At 38.3% G+C, this 20,376-nt stretch overlaps 3 protein-coding genes across 3 annotated transcripts in view; 1 reads left to right on the top strand and 2 right to left on the bottom strand.

The window, feature by feature from the left end:
• Positions 1-1,608: 1,608 nt before the first annotated feature.
• spef1 (sperm flagellar 1) lies at positions 1,609-6,122 on the bottom strand. The gene is made up of 7 exons (XM_008429754.2): positions 5,932-6,122; positions 5,702-5,813; positions 4,765-4,912; positions 4,606-4,645; positions 2,533-2,605; positions 2,306-2,411; positions 1,609-1,937 (listed from the first exon to the last, which is right to left on the bottom strand). Exons 1-7 carry the CDS (start codon positions 6,038-6,040, stop codon positions 1,821-1,823), a joined length of 705 nt encoding a protein of 234 aa, XP_008427976.1. The 5' UTR covers positions 6,041-6,122; the 3' UTR covers positions 1,609-1,820.
• Positions 6,123-6,318: 196 nt separating this feature from the next.
• Positions 6,319-16,992, bottom strand: adam8a (ADAM metallopeptidase domain 8a). Its single transcript, XM_008429753.2, has 25 exons — positions 16,762-16,992; positions 16,447-16,559; positions 16,277-16,350; positions 16,068-16,146; positions 15,457-15,533; positions 14,499-14,715; positions 14,070-14,147; positions 13,899-13,967; positions 13,415-13,584; positions 13,233-13,314; positions 12,969-13,111; positions 12,574-12,751; positions 12,400-12,489; positions 12,033-12,228; positions 11,859-11,940; positions 11,592-11,772; positions 11,415-11,501; positions 9,932-10,016; positions 9,529-9,640; positions 9,245-9,443; positions 9,001-9,048; positions 8,320-8,376; positions 8,146-8,196; positions 7,980-8,060; positions 6,319-7,665 (listed from the first exon to the last, which is right to left on the bottom strand). The coding sequence occupies exons 1-25, from the start codon at positions 16,832-16,834 to the stop codon at positions 7,621-7,623; spliced, it is 2,667 nt and encodes an 888-aa protein (XP_008427975.1). The 5' UTR covers positions 16,835-16,992; the 3' UTR covers positions 6,319-7,620.
• Positions 16,993-17,669: 677 nt separating this feature from the next.
• The window catches only part of znf511 (zinc finger protein 511), a 2,936-nt gene continuing 229 nt past the window's right edge, over positions 17,670-20,376 (top strand). The window contains exons 1-5 of the mRNA XM_008429752.2: positions 17,670-17,941; positions 18,029-18,102; positions 18,758-18,959; positions 19,061-19,185; positions 19,998-20,237. Of these exons, the coding sequence (XP_008427974.1) occupies positions 17,774-17,941; positions 18,029-18,102; positions 18,758-18,959; positions 19,061-19,185; positions 19,998-20,237 (809 nt within the window). The 5' untranslated portion in view covers positions 17,670-17,773. The remainder of the gene's footprint in view (positions 17,942-18,028; positions 18,103-18,757; positions 18,960-19,060; positions 19,186-19,997; positions 20,238-20,376) is intronic.

The raw sequence follows: 20,376 nt of genomic DNA, 5'->3' as shown, positions 1-20,376 counted from the left end.
ATATTAAAAAGAACAACTTGAGGGTGTTTATTCTCTTTTCTTGAGTCTGTATCAAAAAATTTCAATGGTGTATAAATGTTCTAGAAAATACATTTAATATATAGTAATAGATTTTATCAATAGTAGGAATATTTTTTCTGTTTCTGTTGCAAATATAAACACGTCTATCATGATTTTCTTTTTCTGTTTTAAAATTTTATATAGCTAGCAGCATACAAAAATGTGCTATTCATTTTCTGTTTTTATTCCAGGACATCAGTTTGTGAGAATCTCCCACTGACTTTACTAATACCAGCAAATCAGATTGATTATCATATGCTTTCTGTAATGACGCTGATTCAAACACACACAAATCAGAACTAATGTGTTTAACTAACTATCTTACATAAACAGTTCAATAGTTTACCATGATATTATATTTCATATTCTACAGTGAAGCTGTCCGGTATAATGTTAATTGGATAAAAGCCATCATAAAAGAAGGTAAACCATATTTTTCAACTGAAAGAAAAGTTTGTTTTTAGACTGCAGGATGAGGAACACTTGACTATATTTGGTCATCTCTGGTCAGTGAACTGATTCATTCTGAAAGTTTATCACTGAACTCTAAAAAGGACGTCAATAAGAACTGTTTTCTATCTTAGGATCATTTTCACACTTAGGTACTGTTTTCTTGAAAATGACAGTTTTAATTAGAAAGTGACTCAAACAAACCTACAGCTGAAACTAGTTTGCCTGAGGGTGCTTTCCTGTCAGAGGTTCAAGAGCCGCTTTGCTCACACATCCGGGGTGAAATTACATTGAAATAAATTACTGCATGACATGTAAAATCAAGAAATTCCTTACATTTTTTTAAATACATGCACAAAGATATGCAGTTTTGAAAAAGTGATCCGATTCAGTTGCGCATCGCTTGGATCGTGACTCCGATATGCCTATTTCTAATAACTGCACAGTATTATCTGCTATAAATTGTTTCAACTTTGTCCTAAAGATATTTAAGATCAAATGAGACACAGCGTCATTCACGTCTATCAATCTGGAAAAGGTTGCTTTGACTCTTCATAATAAGAACCGCCATAAACAAATGGAGAAAACACAGAGAGTAGTGGACTTTCTGGCCTAGTCAAAGTTCAGACTTAAATCTGGCGGAGATGCTGTGGCATGACCTTTTTGAAATCGCCCCTCGGAGAGAAAATAGAGTTATTTGAATTGAACTGACCTTAAATTCAGTGTTTATCTCTAAAACTCACAATAATGCAGAATTAATAGGACTGCCGCAACATAATATGACTAATTGCCAATTACATAAAAAGTTTTAGTATTTTAATTTTAGGACAACTAGTCAGATGATTTGGATATTTTTTTCCTTAAGAAATTAAATCATTATTTGGAAACCTCATTTTGGATTTCCTAAGGTTATTGTTGTTTCAACCTGAATGTTGTTTTTTTAATGGTAATGGGAAGAAAAGGAATGAAAATAAAGACATTTATAACAGGGCAATTAATCTTATGTACCATATATCTAATAACTTATATATTTTCAAAAAATAATTTATCATAATTTAGACCCAAACGTGTTCATAATATAGAATAAAAGGAAGGACGGACATGTAGTTGTTCTTTATTAATTACATCTTAAAACAAATACCTTTTAACATAATTAACATATTGATTCTCCTTCATCTTGAGTATTATAAGTATATATTCCAGAAAAAACACAAGTGTAATGACTGAACTCCAAAGATGTCTTGCTGTCTTCTTCAACAAGAAAAGAAGACAGCAAAATGCCAGATCTGCGTGTGAATGTGAGTTGCTTTTTAATCGAGCACCTGTAGTTTAGTCATGTACGTCTCTGGAAAACATGTCAGATGTTCAATGCGCTTGTCCTTCAATTGAACCAGCTCCTCCAACTTGCTCACTTTCAACTGGAGAATCTAAGTACAAGAAAACAGAGAGAGAGAGAGACCATGTCAGTCTGGAGGTAGTTTACCTAAAGAGGCATGAACTAGAAGGAGAAGTTGGAAATGTAGGTCATCATTCTGCTTTTTTCCCCCCTTTTTTAAACAGATGTGGCAAAAGAAAAAAAAAAAAGATTTATATCCGCTGAGCCGGTGGTGACTCACGGACTGCTGCTGACACAGGGTGTGACACATCACACACACACATACACACACATCCACACACTTGGACAGCAACATGAGCAAGCTTCCCCTCACACAGAGCTTTATAAAGGAAGATGGATGTTTTTGCAGATGTTTCACCAGTCAGCAGCTTGAATTGAAGTGAGCTTGCATGAGTGTACCTTCACAATTTCCTGAAGTTCCTGCACCTGGAGTTCTTTTTCCAACATGACTTGCCGGGTTGCTGAAAGGTTCATCTCTGTGAAAAACGTCACTGGTTGCGGGTTCCTTTGTGATTTAAAAAGCGAACAAATCAAATGTTGGTTTATTCTAATCGTCATCACAAGTAGAGCAACTGAATAAAAAATAAAACTTTTAGGTTCAATTCAAAGTAACAGTTTTCCCATACACTGTTGCCTCTGTACTCTTCATCTCTGCCAGCTGAGCCGCAATTCTCGCTTCGGCCTGTTGAATTTCTACATCTAACAAAAAATAAACACACAGCAAAAGCAGAGAAATCTTCAAAGATTCATTTTAACAAATCTGGTGAGCATAGTATCTGAAAGTACAGAGGAGTACAAAAGGAAACTGAGACAATGTCAGATAAGAGAAAATGCATGTCTGTCAGTCAACAGTGCTGAGCTCTCACTGCTTGATAAGGACCATCTGGATGTTGGGAGCTGATAAGGAGACCTGCCTTGCTGATAGAGGATGGGTGCAGATGAAAGAGGAAAGCGAGAGAGTACAAAAGGGAGGGGGCAGTGGTCTGAGGTCAGCTTCACAGAGTGAGCTTACTGGGGCAAACGAAGTTTAGGAAACGGAAGAGACGCATATCCCCAATTCACACCCTCGTGCTGCGGCGTTTTCTAATCAGACTTGGGTCTGATGTCTTCAAAGGAGGCAGCTGCTATTTGAGGGGGGGTGGGGTGGGGGTGGGGGGGCAGAGGGCTGTCAGGACGACCAGTGATCTCAGGACAGGCAAGACAATAGATTTAAAAGTCACAACAGTGCTAGAAACAGCAGTGATGGAAGTTGGTAAAGAGTTTGTAGAAACCCAGAAAGGCCATTTGAAAAACAGATTGTACTGAATTAAAATATAGATTTTTCTTAATCTTGATTTTCTTTTTGTTTTCATATCTATTATTTTTAAATCATGTTTCCCTTCTCTTTCCATATTTTTTTAGGAAATGTTTTTTGTTGCAAAACTATTTCTTACTTTATTTCACATATCACCAGTCGTCACTGGTGATATGTGATCACCAGTGACGACTGACTAGTGAGGAGCTGTTTATTTTATCGGTATATTAAATTAAGTGTAAGCTACAGCAGAAAACTACAGCCAAGCTTGGTTGTAGCTGTGTTGGTTTGATTTGAATTGTCGTGTAAAATAAAGACACTAAAAATCCATAGCATGTTTATTTTTTATACTGGGAGTTCTCCTTTTTTATGACCCAGTGGGTCTTAATATGCTTTTTTTTTTACATATTTTATTTCCACTTGAGGTTATAAAAATAACATTCTAACAATTTTAGCAATTTATTCTGACAATGTCCAAAACAAATATTGAGCAGTAAAAGCAGTCAAAGTAAACGCAACATTTTTTTTATTTTGTTCAGGTACCTTTTATCATTTTCTCTCCTCAGATGTCAAAACCGCTAGCGTGACTTTTGATAGGGGTTTTAAATTTGATAAGTAAGTGGCCTCTGTCATTATGTCAAGCTTTTACCAACTCAGACCCAAAGGTCAAAGGTTATCGCTCTCCCAAAGATCTGGGGAGAGTATGCCATGCTTTTACATCTCTAGAGCCTGTATACATACAATAAACATTTACTTTACATAGAGTGAAGTAGACGTTACTGATATTTATAGGGAGCAGATATTATTCTGAATATTTATATTTAAAAAATGTCTTGTTAGATTAAAACCTGTAAAACAGATTTGTTAGCCTGAGTTGGACTCCAAATAATATTATTCTTTACTTTATATATTTTTTTTTAATTATTTCGTTTTCATTTAGCCACATCCTTTTGTGAAGAGTATCCACACTGCTTGTAACGATCATTACAAGCAGTGCAATGATCAACGTTTGCTTTTATTGACTTGTTCAGCCATTTAGTCAACTTCCATTGTTTTTACGAGAGCTCTATAAATAAACTTTGAGTTAAGCTGAGTACAGCGCCACACTAGAAAGTCCAAAATGACACTTTTTAGACCAAAAAGACTAAAATAGAAACATTTTGGGCATTGTCAGCTAACATTTTCCACAACATATCCTGTTAACGTTTTAAATCCTGCATGTATGGCATTCGGGAAGTCAGCAGAGTCATCACACTTTGCTTGAAATCAGCACTTTAGCTTGTGTAATAGCATTTTTTGTCATCAACCTTATGATAGTTTGGTAATTGTTCTTCATCACCATCTTGTGATGATTCGCTCCCATGAAAACCACATTAAAGATGGAATAGAAGCTTTAAGATAGTACCTGAAAACGGTTTCTCCTCGCTCCTGCTGCCAAAGTAATGCTACGTAGGAAGGAGATAACAAAAAATAAAAATAAAATAGATCAGAGATATTTATATTTGCTTCCACATTAAAGTTTTGAACAAAATGTGACTTAAAGTTTTTATGTGCAAATACAAACTGGTCTACTGTTGGTTGTTTGCAGCAGTTTCTTGTCTAACTTATCCTTCAGGAAAAACAGCACTGGCAGTATCATCCCAGGAGTGCTTGAAACAATCTTCTCCATCGTTTCCTCTGCGATATAAAAGTCCAACTTGGAAAACACCCTCCTGACCATACAGAGAAACATATGTTTCTACTACAAAAAAATAAAAAAAAAGGTCAAAAGCAGACGGCATGCAATTTACTAATGAGCCCACAGGGGCAGCTATGTTTACAGTAGGGGCTCATAAATTTGTAGTTGGCTGTGTGTAACTCCAGTTACCAGGATGTGGGTGAGTGGGTGTATGTCAGTGTTTTCTGATGACTTGATGAAAAGGCCCAGAAGAAAGATTTAACTAAGTTTATTGTGAAGGCCAAGCTTTCTGTCTTTTTTATGATTTGTAAAAAATAGGTAAAACTTGTTTTTTTTTTCACTTTTGAAGACATTTCTATCAGCTCTTATAAAACATATTTACCATTTTATATTCATGTTTCATGTTTTGGATTTGATCAGAGTGGCAATGAACAGTTTAATCGATGATCAATAAATTCCGGCTTCATATTCAGATAGCCGAGACATTTGAATGTAGTTTAAAGTCCTGCGACTTGTTGAAAAAATGAATGGAGTTTCAAGGTTGAAGTAGGCAGAAGTAGTACGTTGTGTGTGGAATTTTGTAGAATTTCAATGTATTTCAATGGGGCTGAAATTTGCACAAAAGCACAAATATTTAAAAAAGTAAAATAGTGAAGTTTAGCACAAAAAAAAAAAATAGCAATAATGTCCAGAAAAAGCAGAACGTTTTGATATATGAATTAGCACAATTAGGTCTTAACTGATAAATATAAATGCACCAATATGAATGCATTGCTATGGAAGGTCCCAATAATTCCCAGGAATCAGCTGCGGATTGTCTTACTTGTTGAGGAGGCTCCAGTTGCTGAGTTTCTGCTGCTTTTTGCAGGAAGTAATATAGTTGTGAATGTCAACCATCTTTGGGAAATAATACTTGACAATCTCCGCAACCATCACTGCAGGAGGGTTCAGCATGTAGACACACAGAGTACCCGAGTAAATAAAAACACAAACTGACACGGACAAACCGAGTAAACAATCGGCTAACATTTACAGACACAAGACAAGATCTACCTCCATCACTGAAGTCCCTGTTGATGTGTTTTTTGGGCCTGGAGAAAGGTAATTTATCTATCCATTCAAGCGTATTTCGCTCTTCCTCATTGCTAAGTGAATGAGTCATTCCCCGAACAATGCGAATCTCTGAGCGTAAAACAGTTAGCTAGTTAGCTGTCTGCTAAAGTGTTTGTTTCAGAGGTTGCTAGGTAACCACTGTTGAACCAATAAAATGGCTTCTGAATGAAAACACGAAGGAATAAATAGTTTGGGTTTATTTATTTATTTAGACGGAATACAAATGAAGGCACAATCTTTCAATCACCGTGGTTGCAGACAATTGCGAAATATATTTTAAGAATTACAATCATGACGCAAGAATTTATCTATTAATTTTGATTTAAAAAAAAAGAAACGTAAATTATAATGAAAGCTATACAATGAATAAAGTGCCAATGATAGTGCTGAATGGCACAATACAGAGCAGCTTGTGGAGTTATAACGCCTCTGCTACTGATGCTGTAATGTAAAACCCACATGATAGACGCAAATACCAGGAGGAAATATCAAAAGAAGATCATAAAACACAACAAATAAAAATCAAACAAAAGGGAAAAACAATTTAAAGTATTGCACAAAAAAAAAACACTTAACAGCATTCATTTGGCAGCCACACGCCAACCACTCTCAGTAATAAAAACATAAATAGACATAAAAGTGACCATTTGAAAAATAAAACAACCATGAAAGCCCGCAAACAGAATCAAAAGTACAAAAAAATTACATAAATGACCAATAAATTGGTTAACAGTGGGCCAAATCAAACAATTCCTTAAAAATATAAAACATAAAAAAAGAAAAAGAAGGAAAAAAGATACATAAAAATTATACACAAAATGATGTAAACTTCTGCTTGATGTAAAATCTGCCAGAGGAGTTTTGACGGTTTTTATTGTTCTCTTCAGCCAGCGTGTCTCTGTGATTCATATTATTATTTAAATAAAGTATAAAAGTACCAGAACCAAATTAGAACTAACTACCAATTTAGTTTGCCAGAGAGTGTTTACATTCTTTGTAACTTTTCCTCTCAGTTTAGATCATGTACCAGAAATGCAGTCATGTACATGAAACATGAAGAATCTGATCATTTCCCTGTACATACATGTTTTTTTTTATCTTATAACATCCCTCATTATCTCCAGAGATAGTTGCAACAGTATTTTGATTTTGATTTTTTGATCTCTAACTATCCAGATTAACATCTTATCCCAGCTTCTGAAAACAGAATATGTGCAACCATGCTTAGGAAATCTAGTCTCATCCAAGGTATGTGTAAACAAAGACATTGATAGTGCAGGCGACTTACAAAAGCTGGGGAAAACCCAACACAGTGAATAATTTCCCTATAACACTAAATCAGTCATCATCATAGCAGCAGCGCCATTTGTCATCCGTTAAGCACTTAAGTTAAGTTTTGTCAAACATTGCTTCAGGTACACCAGCTGAAGACTGGCATGAGCAGGACGCAGATAACAGGTCATCCATGGGGAGACTGTAACATTCCTGGTTTCATTATGCACATCTCCCTGTGGGTCTTTTTCCCCCACATGTAAAACAGATGAACGTCTCCAAGGAGGATCTTATTGGTCCCTCAGCATCTCTGCCAGAGAATGTCAGTATTTACAACAGTGTGAATTATTCCCACTGTCATCTCGGCCTGCTGGGGGGCATCAAGGGAGCTCTCCTACCAAGCTGAAAAAAAACCAAAACACGAATAAACAGTTAACACACTCAGTTTAGATAAGTGGGCTTCAGTCTTCTTTATCCAAACATGTCCGGCTGTTTAATTCACAGAGCAGCGGTCGCAGTTATTAAGCCCCGAGACGACTCCAACAGTGAACCGCTGCTTATTCATTACACTGCTATGCTGGGGCAATGCCAAGAGCCACAGATCTCTATATAAACGTGCATGCCTTTTATAACATTTAGGGATGTCTGGATGGCAATAGCAGCTATGTCAGAGGTTGGAAAGTCTTATTCACTCTGTCTGCCTTGTGAGTACATACCAGCTGAGAATGTGGCAGGGCAGACTGGACTGGAGAGGGCTTTGGCTTCAGCGGAGGCATCGGAGGTTTTGGCTTCATGTTCTTAGTGGCAGAATGTTAATTATTAAAACAAAATACAAGAATAATGAAATTCATGAATGTAAATAAGACGACTTGCGTCACTTACTGGTTTTGATGCAAGTGGGGGTAGTGGTCTAGAAGGTGGCAGGGGCTTATTCTGTCAACAACAACGACAACAAAAGACAACCTCAGGAAACTGAAACTATTGTCACACTCATTTTTGTGGGCAATCAGTTTTATTTGGCAATTAGTACTTTGAAATGCTATTGTGTTGATTCACCTCGGAATAAATTGGCAGCTTTGAAACATTTGGTGGCTGCATGAATGTCCTTGCAACCTATAAAAGAAACATCTATTTAACTCTTGCAACACCAAAGGGGCAGAAAATATAATTTGTCGTACATCCCAACAATCATGGCTTTACAGTTTTTAAGGTATTTAAATAAATAAAAAAACACAAGTGTCTAACATTATCGTTCATTTTATTTAAAATAGAAAAGCATTAAATATTTGCAAAAATCTAACATACTAATAGTTTCAGTAGCAATAACGATAACTAGGCCTATTTTTCCTGTGACATGGCTGGACATGACTTTTATTCTTAATTGGTGCAAGTTAAGAAACCTGGCTTGAGCTAAATATGAACTAAATAACACATATTGTGAAAATGTTCTTTGTTTTTTGTTACTCTGCTCTCTGTAAATTAACACTAAAAGCGAATAAGGTGTTAATATGAGCTGGCGAATTACTTGTGTTATTTGTCTAGGTTTCTCATAATTTTCCAACTTTTTAAAATCAGTTACTTTAAAAAGAATGAAACATGATGCTGTTATGTTTGGCTTCTGCAACATGCTCACCATCTCAATTAAAGGGCTTTAAACAGCAGGAATGACATGCAGAAACCTTGCCCACGACTATAATCGACAAAAGACAAATGGGCAAAAAGAGAAACTCAGATTACCTGGTGAACCTTTGATAAATGAGATGCAACTGGTTCCTTCTCTGGAGGCTGAAAATTGAAGAAACATAAGAAAAAGAAGTAAAACCATTATTATGTTTTCCCTTTGGCCTCAGTTGGCAGCCTTAAATTTGTACCCATAACCACTAAAGGTAATATTCAGTGTGATATATCATAGACGATGTAAGTCAAAACACATGCAGTCTCGGGGTGTGACTGCAGCTGGGTGTTGAGGCTTTGGGCTTACCGCTGGAGCTGCCCTGCAGGGCTTCAGAGCTGCAGTCTGTGGTTTGACAGCAGCGGAGAACAGAGGTTTACAGGGCTGAGAAACAGACGACTCCACAAACGTAGGCTGGCTGATGTGAGTGGACCCGAGGCGAGAGCTGCCTCTCCTGGTGCTTGACTGAAACACTGGGTTGGATTGTCCAGAAGTCACAGGAAGAAACCTATAAAAAAAACACAAATGAGATCAAATCAAAGACATAAGTGTTAAGTAAAGCTAACTTAAAGAGGTGTCTGCTGCTGTCTCACCTTTTTGTCGGTGTCCTTTTTCTGATGAAGCACGTCAGACTCCCAATAAGAATGACCAGCAGGAGAATTAAGCCAACGATCACTGACACAATGACAATAGCCAGGCCTGACTCTAGACACACACACACACACACACCAACACACAACCGGTTATGATGACGTATATGAAACAACATACATCATCTCTCCTGGAGACAAAAATTCAAAGTAATGTCATTTGTGTGGACTAATGGGGGAAATTGAATTAATTCACCGTTTGTTTTTGCTCATGAGGACAGACTGTTGTAGAGTCTATGAATATTAAATCATGTAAGAAACAGTCATGTGCAAAATCAGAGTCCTAAAAAGGTTAAACATTTAAAGAAGCAGATTCACATGGGATAGAAAAGCATAATAACAATACCTTCAGTCAGCTCTGACTGCTGTACAGCACAGAAAGGCAGAGCCCAGCCTGGATCGCAGTGACATTTACTCTCATGGTTGCATACCTATCAGAGATCCCACAGTTAGCAGCGTAACTATGCTCTCACAGGACTTTAGGCAGGAGCCAAAAGGCATTTTTAACATGCATAGCTTTACATTTTTACAACAAAGATCAACTATCCATGAAACATGGCTGAGCTACGTGGAAAGACACACAGGCAGATCTGAATCTTAACAACAAAGGAAACAACAGAGTCAAGGAAATCAGAGTGAGAACTGACACTTGAATATGCCAACATGTTATATTTGCAAGGTTCAGCACAAAAAATTGTTCAACTCATTTTATAATCAGGGATGATAAGGTATTCCTTGTCGCTGCTAAAGTCATTAGAGTATTTTGATGACCATTTGAGTAGAGATTTTGGATGATGTTTGCTATTATTTGTGTCTCTGATCTGATATTATTATCATTGTCCCCTGCTGCTGTTTTGTATGAGCTGTGCATTGAAGGTCTGTAACACAGAAATGGGTTTAATAAAAGTTAAACTCTTAATTGTGTCTTGTTTTGAATATTTTTTCACTTTTTAACACCACATTATATTTTGTGATTAACACTACAGTTGTGTTACTTTTAACACTATATTTTAACCCCAACATCATTGTAATGTTAATATGACACCTAGCATTGTTGAATGTTAACAATGTCTGGTGTTAATTTTACACGAATTTGGGTGTTAAACTTGTAACACTTTCAAAAGTGTTACTTTAACACCAGCTGACTTGGACACATATAAACACTTTGTTGGTGTTAAAATGAACACTGTGGATGTTAATTTAACCCTGGCATTTTTACTGTGTAGATTTAAAGGAAAGTTCACCAGCGGAAAATCTTTTCATTTATAAAATGCAAGCAACATCTTATTGTAAGACGACTATTTATATGCGGGTCCAAAGAGTTTTGAGGGTTGTGTCTTGGGAACACCAGTTAGATCGCTGTAGTGCAGTTAAACCCTCAGGACGTAAACACAGACTGGTTCGGTGGAGAAAACTGAGACTTGCATAATAACTCCAAGGCGCCATAATATTAAGTTTTTACGAGAAATGGCTGACACTCATGTGCATCAGAGAGACAATGTTGGTCAGAATTGTAATACAAATTGCAATGTCTAATATAACTGCTGCCAGAAAGTTTTACTATGCATTGCTTTTAAATTCCTACGTAGGGTGCCACTTTGTTAAGTCTCCCAGCCACTGCAATCAAAACACATTGCCCACTCCCCTTCCCTGGAATAATCGTTACATAAACTCGATTGATTGGACCTCCAGGCTTTGCTTCCACTATGTTTGTAAGCGTGGCCACTGCGCCGTGCACTGATGCTCCAGTTACAAAGGAAAGGCTGGGAAAATGACAGATGGTGCCGCACTGTGGTTTATGACCTTGACAGTTTTACATAGGCACTCACCCCATGGTTGTTACATTTGGATGAGCAGTCATTTGTTCCATATGCTTTGATGCTTTTGATATCTTCACATTTTTGATTGTAGCATACCTGATAGAGACATTACAAATACATTAAGTCCTTTGGGTTTGTAATGACAGGGATTTTGGTTATTTTAACCGTTAAAAACTATTATCTCACCATATTGTTGCCACACTTGGTACCAGTAGGCACCATGCCCAGATCGGACGGGTAGTTGTCTTCGGGGTTCATGGTTGCCTCATTGCAATTTATTCTGTTTCCTACTTTGTAAAGGGACTTCCTGGATGTTATGGGAAAGTCCCATCCTCCAGAACAGAAAAGCTTTCCACACGATTGATCTCTGAAACCCCAAAGCAACCACAACAAAAGCTTAAAAAAAGAAGATTGCATAAAACATTTCCTTCAATGTGGCTTTTAGTTACATACCGACTGGAACATTTTTGATTAAACAGTGTCCTTCTGCAGGTTCCATACTGATAGAAGCAAGCGTCTACGGCGACTTCACCGTCTAAACAGATCGGTGAAAATGCAGACAGTAAGGGAAGTGTTCAAATATCGGGATGAAAGAACTCGTAAAACAAACTAATAGAAGTATTTCACCTGGTCCCCAAAGTCTCTTGCAGTGATCTTGCCGAGATGGACACTGCCCGTTGTAGCAGTATCCTCTTCCACGGTTGCACGGCCGGCCGTTTTGGGTGAACGCATCAGTGGGACAGGCAGCAGAAAGGCCCGTGCAGTACTCTGCCAGGTCACAGTCTCCGGCTTTTGGGCGGCAGATGCTGCCTGTCGGCTTCAGCTGTAGTGCGGACAGAAACACAGATGGTGATATACTGACTAGTCAAATACATCCACTCACACAAAATCTGCCAGACGGAATAGTCATTCTGTGTCTAGATATACAGTTACATAATTAGCATCAGTCTGACTCCTCATCTAGCGAGTAGTAGGCTCAGTGAGTAGTACTTACTTGGCATTTGTGGCAGCACTGTCCTTCTGCGCACTGAGCTCCTGCATTCAGTTTGCAGGTTGTTGCGTTGCAGCAGGGATTCTTGCATTCCTGTCAAGACAAAAATTGGAAATCAGCTTCCTGTGTGTGCTTTCAAGCGAGACGCAAACGTCTACCTTTTGAGCGTGAACAAACCTCCACAGTGCCACAGTCGCACTCCTCTCCAGGCTCTAAGAAGGCATTTCCACATACTGGGCCTCCATAGATGCGATCGGCGGAAGGAATATCAAGCAGACAAGCAGGATTGATCTCCTCCAGGAACCTGCTGAGCTGCTGTTGACTGCAGCTGCTGAACTGCTTGGGATACACGAGGCTATAGAAAGAGAAATTAAATATAAAAATCGATAGAAAAAACTTTATTTCCGCACTAAAGTATTGAAGACATAGGGTGTAAAGTGAAACTAACTTTACCTGCTTAACTTTTCATTTACTTAAAAAAATGCACTATGTTGACTTGGATTATCACATAAAATCCCATTTGAAAAGTTTAAGGGATATGAATTATTTTTGCTAGGCTTGTTTGAGCTTACCCAACACTTTCAGCCATGATGCAGCCTTTCTTTGATGCCAGGGAGCCGCAGACACAGTTCTCTGTATCATGGGACAAACCCAGATTGTGACCCATCTCATGTGCTATGGTGGAGGCCACTCCAATTGAATTGGTGTTATGATCCTGTGAAGCCAAATACATTTCGGTATGTAATCACTGATATCACACAATTCTTTATCATAATCTCTTAATTTTCAAACTTTTTACAAAGTGAATTTTTTTTCAGCATGTTATAATTTATTACCTCATTGACAGCTCCAGAGTTCGAGGTGCACATTGCATTAGTGTTAGCTAATCCGACAGTGGAGCCCTCAAAATCCACGCCTCTGATCGAAGACGAGGAGAGAGGGGAATATTTAGGTAAACACTCAAACAGCGCGAACATCAGTTCTTTTTAGTTGGAGTTTTAAATTCCTAGCTTCTTACGTGATGAACTGTGCGTTGTCGTGTTTGGTCCTTGGCAGGAGGTGCCGCTGGCGCCACTCAAGAAATCGACCGAGAGTGACCTCGGGGTTGGTGCTGACCTCGATCTCATCTTTGTACGACCACACATGCAGGCCGACCAACATCACCCGAACACCCACGGGGCGATACAACTGCAACAGCAAAGTAGAATCTGCAGTGATTCGCAAATTTTACTAAATGCGAACGTGTGTCTGGACACTTAATGCAACGAGTTGCGGAAGTAACAGAAAGTCGCTGCTGAGGGGATATGTGTGAATGTTTTCAACTTGGGTGTGAGGACTCACAGTTAATGGCAGTGAGAGAACTTTTAGTTCTATTTTAGTTATTAATTAATAAAATATGAGAACAGTTTCCTGCACGTTTTCCCAAACTAAAAGTAGAGATATATGTAAAAGACCAAAAACTCGTTATCTTTCTGTTTGAAGCCACCGTGAAACAAACATACCTTGTCCACATGGTTTGCTACTTCAAGCACTCTGGCCTCCACTGCTTTCGTGCTGCCAAACTTCTTGTACTAGAAGAAGAATTCAAACACGTTTCGCAAACAACTATCTCCTTCCATATTTTCACTGATAGAAATCTGTAATATTGAGTCAAAGAATAAAATTAATCAAACCTCTGTGTTGTCCACCACTACTGCCAGTTCCACAGTCTTGGGTTTGGCTTTATGGTCTTTGGTCTGGGCTCTGCTTTTCTAAGTGACATAAAACATAGAAGACATAATATTTTTTGTATTAAATTGCTTAAGTTACTTGTTTTCTTTCTTTTTCCCCAGATTTATAGTTAATGAAACAACAGACTTTTGGTGCAAATGCAGAAAAAGCCAAAAGTTTTTTTTTTGTTTTTTTTTGTCAGATTTCTGTGATCTTTGTAAAATGTAGAATAATTTTCTGGTTTCAGACAATTTTATCTGCATGTGTTTTATTGAATGTTATATTTTTTTCATGCGCTTGAAAGATGCACAATGTCTGAAACTGTCTGCACCATGAATTATTAGCTGTGTAAATCCACATAATCTGTGAATGTGTTCGTGCGGTGTCCTCACCAGACTGCCAAGCTGGAATAGTCCAGACGGACGAGCTCCATGGTCATAGAAAGTGGTTGTGTTTCCATGGGAACAGGAGCTCCTCTTCCTCCTCAGGTGTTTGTAGTTGTAGACGGCATGCAGATCGTCGTCACTGTGAGCTTTGTCCTGCTGTCCCGTCGTCTCACCAGGCAGGGGTTCAATGAGGTACATCTGGTCTTGGAGAGCAATGAATCCTCTGTAGATGAGAGCAAGAAGGATGAAGTGCTGCAAATCTAACTGGTCATGACTGAAATGATGCCATGTGACAGACGTCCCTTAGATTTTTACTTTCCTATAGGCCTGGGCCTAGTGAGATCCCGGAAAAAAAGTACTCTATCTGTCTTTACAGAGCACAGAGTACTGCAGACTTGCCTCTCCCCCACCTGTTGCTGTGTGCTGCTGATTAGCTAGCTAATAGAAAGCTGTTACTTTTTCTCATCTCCATTCAGAAAAGACCAACTCGGTTGTTTGCAAATAATTCTGGTTATAAGAGTTAAGGTGCAGAAACTGAAGGAAACCCACTCATCACATTTATTAAAGTATTTATGTCAAAAGAAAAACATTCGAAGTAGTTTTTTTCAAGCTTTTAACAAAAAATAATAATAAAAAGGTTTTATATTTTCAGCTCGAATGTTTTTTTTGTTATTGTGTGCCCATATCTAGTTTTCATTTGCATAAAAAAAATAAGAAAATGGGGGTGGGGGAACATAAATGTATAAACAAACAAATTAATTAATTAATTAATTAATTAATTAATCTCATAATGAATGTGGAAAAATGTAAAATTAAGCATTTTCATATCGCAGGACGCCTTGAGTCCATTCTTCACGTTGAATTGGACACACTGACCAATGTGCCACAGCTGCTCAGTGAAATCAGCCCCTCCTTAAGCAGACATCTGGTGCTGCTAAGATCTAAGAACAACATTTTTGCTTACTTCATTCCTGAGCACAACCCAATGCTGGCAGAGGAGTCCTCCACTCCCACAACATGTCCATGGTAGTAGCAGTGGACCTATAAAGGAATTGAGTTCCTATTAATGTTGAAGAATTATTGAATAAAAAATAAATAAATTCTGGTAGAAAATGTGATTTTACACCACGTGAATGAGTCATAGCATTGGGGTAAGACAGGAAATGTACAAATATGTCAGTTCCTTTTCTAAAGAAATACATTTTTGTCACAACGTGGAACTTTGATTATGAGGAATGTACACGTCATCTGATTTTTTTGTAACAATAAAGATGATTGTGATAGAAGGTTTGGGATGTACAGATCAGTGTGGCCTAGAATTGTAAGAACAGTCAAGGATCTGCCTTTGATAAAAAGGCTTTCTCTTATATTTAGCAGAGACAAGCTGTGACAGAATTCAGTGCCAGGCCAAACTCTCTCTCTCTCTCTCTCTCTCTCTCTCTCTCTCTCTCTCTCTCTCTGTAAAGTGTTGCATAATTTTCTGCTGCTTATTAAGCCAAGCCAAAACAAGTACTTTCTCCTATAATTCAAGTTTTACCAAATAACATGGAAATAGCAAACAGGAAATGGACATACCTCATGGTTAGAGGTAGTTGAAACTTGGGTACCCTGATCAGAATTGTAGGTCACAGTAAGACTTTTCCCAACAAGACCTCTGAAAAGGTGACGATTTATAAATGATTAATAGTAATAGATTTAAGAAGAAGAACAAAAAAAGAAGAAAAAAAAACAACAAAAAGAAAAGAAAGCAAGAATAGACTTAGAGAGATTTAAAGTATTCTTACTTGTTCTTCTCCAGGTGCAGAGTGTGGTTTTTCCCAGCAATACTAACAGAGTACTGAACTACATCTGGGTATTTCTTCATAAAATAACATAAAGCGAAGAAACAGTGTGTTTAGCGCAAGATGGGGACATTTTAAAAGGTACTTGTTGGGTAGGATGTAAAGTTTGTTACCTTGTGTGCAGCAGCAACATCGTTTGGAAGAGGCATGCCCTGCAGCCTCTGAGGTGTCGCTGTTTGGTACTTTATCACATGAGGCAAATTCTTCACATTACCGGCAATTATACCTAGGAGTATCAGAGATGGTTGTTTACAGATTTATAGCGGAAGTAAAGACAGAAAGAAACATATGAAGAAGGGAAGAAAGAAAAAAGGAAGAAAGGAAGGAAGAAAGAAAGAAAAAATGAGGGAAGAAAGAAAGAGAAGAAAATAAAGAAAGAAGAAAAGACACAAAGAATATAAAAAAGCAAAGAAGGAAATTTTGCTTACCCCATGAGGAAATGAAAATCCATATAAAATAGCCAGAATGTGTCATGTTGCTCTGTCGGACGGACTCTGTCATTGTCAGCTTCCAAGCTCAGAGGAAACGTCTTCAGTTCTCCGCCCATTTGATATGTAATATCCTGGAAATTAACATCTTAAACTGACCTCCCAGGTCAGCCAAAAGAACTGTGCCATTTTTCTTTTTTTCCAACTATCTTCTGTTATTTTGATGCGAAAAAGTAACCACAATTACCAACATGTTTTAGTTGGCATTACAAAAACAGTCACATTAACAAACGAAGCATTCATTCGGTCGTCAATGTGGCCTCCCAATTATTTGATTATTCAGAATTTTTATTTTATTTTATTTATTTTTTTATTTTTTTTAGATTTTCGCGGCCAGTTTGAAACAAAAGTTTCTTGGTTATAGCGTTCAGTTGTTTAATACAGTCACATTCCTGAAAAGAGCTTCCCGCAGCAAAATGCCTTGTTATTTTGTCGCCATCTTGTGGTGTAAAAATGAAGGAGGATCATGCTTGAAGAAAAAGCTAATAAATAAACTGGTCGAGAAACAAGATATTTCAGGAGGTCCACAAATCACATGCAAATAGAGAAAGCAAGATAAGATTTTGTTTGTATTATGTGTGCCTTTGTGTTAAACTATGGATTCAGACAAGCAGCAAAAACCACATAATGTTTTACCATGTTTTCGTTTTGTCTGGTGTTACAAAAGACAGATAATTTTCTAAATGGTAAGAAACAAAAGCTGACTGTTCTAAATTGTAGAAATTTAGACAGCATTTCCACGTAACATTCATGTGACTGAATGAAAAGCGGTTTTGTTTCCAGGTCCGATATTAGTTTGACCAGCAGGTGGCGGTAAAACAACATTTTCCTGTCAACTCGGAAACTGCTTGAGTGACGTAATCTCCCCGCGCCAAATTCTAACCAAAACAAACGCAGAAACCGTTCGGCTGCCAATGATTCAACGAAGAAGTTATGAAAACGTCCGTACGTGATGTTGCAACCAGACTTGGTCCAGTTTATAGCGATGGGAGGAAGTCAAACTCATAACGGCGACGAAGAAGAGGGTTTTAGAGGAGCGGCGGAGCAGCAGGTGGAGGGAAACCCATTCACTTTTAGTCCGCAGCTCCTCCGTCTGCACAGAGACCATCAGCTGTTTGAGGTAACAACTTCACACGGAGCTCCACCGGACGACAAGACGTTTGTAGGAGCATTAGTTACCATCTGTAATATAAATCTTTGTTGACAGGATGGAGATGTTTTCAGACACATGTATCTGCAGGACCTGTTCATCTCGGAGGCAGAAGAACAGCCAGTGCCCAGGTGGGTTACAGACAAAACTCTGGACAGGACAGCTGTGGCAAAAAAAAAAAAAAACCTTTGACACTGATGGAAATCTTGCGTTTCACAAACTTTACTCCGTCAGTTGAACTGGTAGCAGTTTGGGTTGGCTCTAGATTGTTGTGAATAGTGATCAGATGAAATCAATAATCAGTGTTATTGAAAAAGATCAGCAGCATGATTGCTTTGAAAAATGGTGCTGCTTGAAATTGTTTTTCTTTTGCCAATTTTGGTAACTTCCAAGGAAACATATTGTGTCATCATCACTTTGCAGCCCTTCACTGGCAAATATATTATTATAAGTAAGGTGCCAAAGAAACAAGTGTCAGAAATGTCTCCTAATACAAAATCAACTAATTAATTGCCACCAGTGCAGAGCTCGCTGGGGAATGGCAGTAGGCAAGTAAGTGAGGCAAAGACTTTTAGATGTTGGCCTGATTTCAAAAAGGGGAACAAAGGAGCAGCTTCAGTAGACAAACTGGGATTTTCTCAGATTTAGCGTCTCTCAGACGGGGGTGTGCTACATCTGGAAGAAAAAGCAGCACAGACAAGAAAAGGTGGCCTCGATGTTGGCTCAGATAGTTCTTAGTCAAACTGTGACTAATTTTCCCCCTCTTCCTCCTGACCTCTTCCTCAGTGTTTCAGAGTTTGGCTGTCACATCTCCGGCTGCAGAGCCGTCTTCAGCACACTGCATGAGTACGAGCACCACTACAACTCCCTGCACCGACACGTGTGCTGCTCCTGCCGCCGCTCCCTGCCGAGCGCCCGGCTCCTGGACATTCACATTCAGGAGTGGCACGACGCACTTTTCACCATCCTCGCCCAAAAACAGGACATGGTGAGCCCCGGATAATCTGATGGCCGAAGAATTGAACGAGTGATTTATTTTAAGCAATATTAAATCGTGCTTTTTTTTTTTGGAACCTTGATTCCTTTCAGTATCTGTGCCTTGTGGAAGGCTGTGGACAGAAGTTTAGGACAAGTCAGCAAAGGAAGGACCACCTGATAAGACTTCACAAGTATCCACCGGACTTCAGATTTGACAAAAGCAGAAAAGAAAAAGGGTAATACTTCACATCCTATAGCACGTCCACTAGATGGCGCTAAAATGTTTGTATGCTCACTTAGCAGGTCTGTACACAGTGTAAATGACTAACCGTTTTTTTTTTCTCACTGTTTAATATCAAATCAGAGTAAACTCTTCCTGTTTTAGGTCATTGTTGTACGATTAATGCAGTCCAGTGGAATACTAATGAAAGATTACAAGGTTACTTACCTGTTTTTTAGAGGGTCCATCTGAACTTGAAGTAGCTATTGCACACATTTTACCCTGAGAATGACCATAGCACTACCGTCAGCCTCTATAATGTATGCAAATGATATGCGGTCCTGAAGCTCCACCCATCAAGCGTCTGTGGACTCCAAAACAGGGACAGAGAATTGGAAGATAAAAACAGCAGCACTGAAAAAAAACGGTCAATGATATCTTGCCTGATTTTGTTAGATTTTTCCATAACATCATCCACAGGAAGCTGTATGATGTGTTACCATTAAATACATCCAGAGGTGTGTCTCCATTTAGTTAATAGAAAATTATCTAAAAAAACCACAAAAAAAAAAAAACATTCTCTTTCTTACGCTGGCATTGAGCAAATAGAAATAGTTTTGAAATCCTAGCTAACTTAAAACAGGAAAAGTTAAAATCTGACATAAAATAATTTCCGGTATCCCCTTATATAGGGTAAATAAATATCTTGTTTCAACTCAACAGTTTGTATTTAAAATAAGATCTTCATATTTTTTTTTTCTCCTTTGCAGCTTTTTTGAAATCATTCAGTGTCCTTATTTTTAAAATTCTGTTTTTTTTTTCTGTTAGAACCAGAGAAGCAAGCGGAGAGCAGAGGACGGACTCGGCCGTGGTGGCAGCAGACGATGTTTGTAGGTCGGAGGGTGTGTGTGAGGTTATGTGCGGCGTTGAGTCCAACCAGCTGGAGCAGGAGGAGTCCATGGAGACGCATGCGAGCATTGAGGAAGCTGCTCAGTCTGAGGACTTTTCTGCTTCAGCTCAGACCCCAGAAACAAACACAGAGCGACTGAAACCAAAATACTCCTACAGGTTTGTTGTTTTTTTTAAAGCCCTAAATTGTATAAAAATCAGTTTAGGTTTGTGTATTGAAGAGAACCTTCAGTCCACTAAAGATAAACATTTAACCTGTATGTAGTTAAGAAGCATTTTCTGCAGATTGTCTTATATA

Source organism: Poecilia reticulata, linkage group LG15, assembly GCF_000633615.1.
Source record: "Poecilia reticulata strain Guanapo linkage group LG15, Guppy_female_1.0+MT, whole genome shotgun sequence".
Taxonomy (NCBI): domain Eukaryota; kingdom Metazoa; phylum Chordata; class Actinopteri; order Cyprinodontiformes; family Poeciliidae; genus Poecilia; species Poecilia reticulata.
The sequence above is the reverse complement of the archived record's forward strand: the minus strand, read 5'-3'. Positions and strand labels throughout refer to the sequence as shown.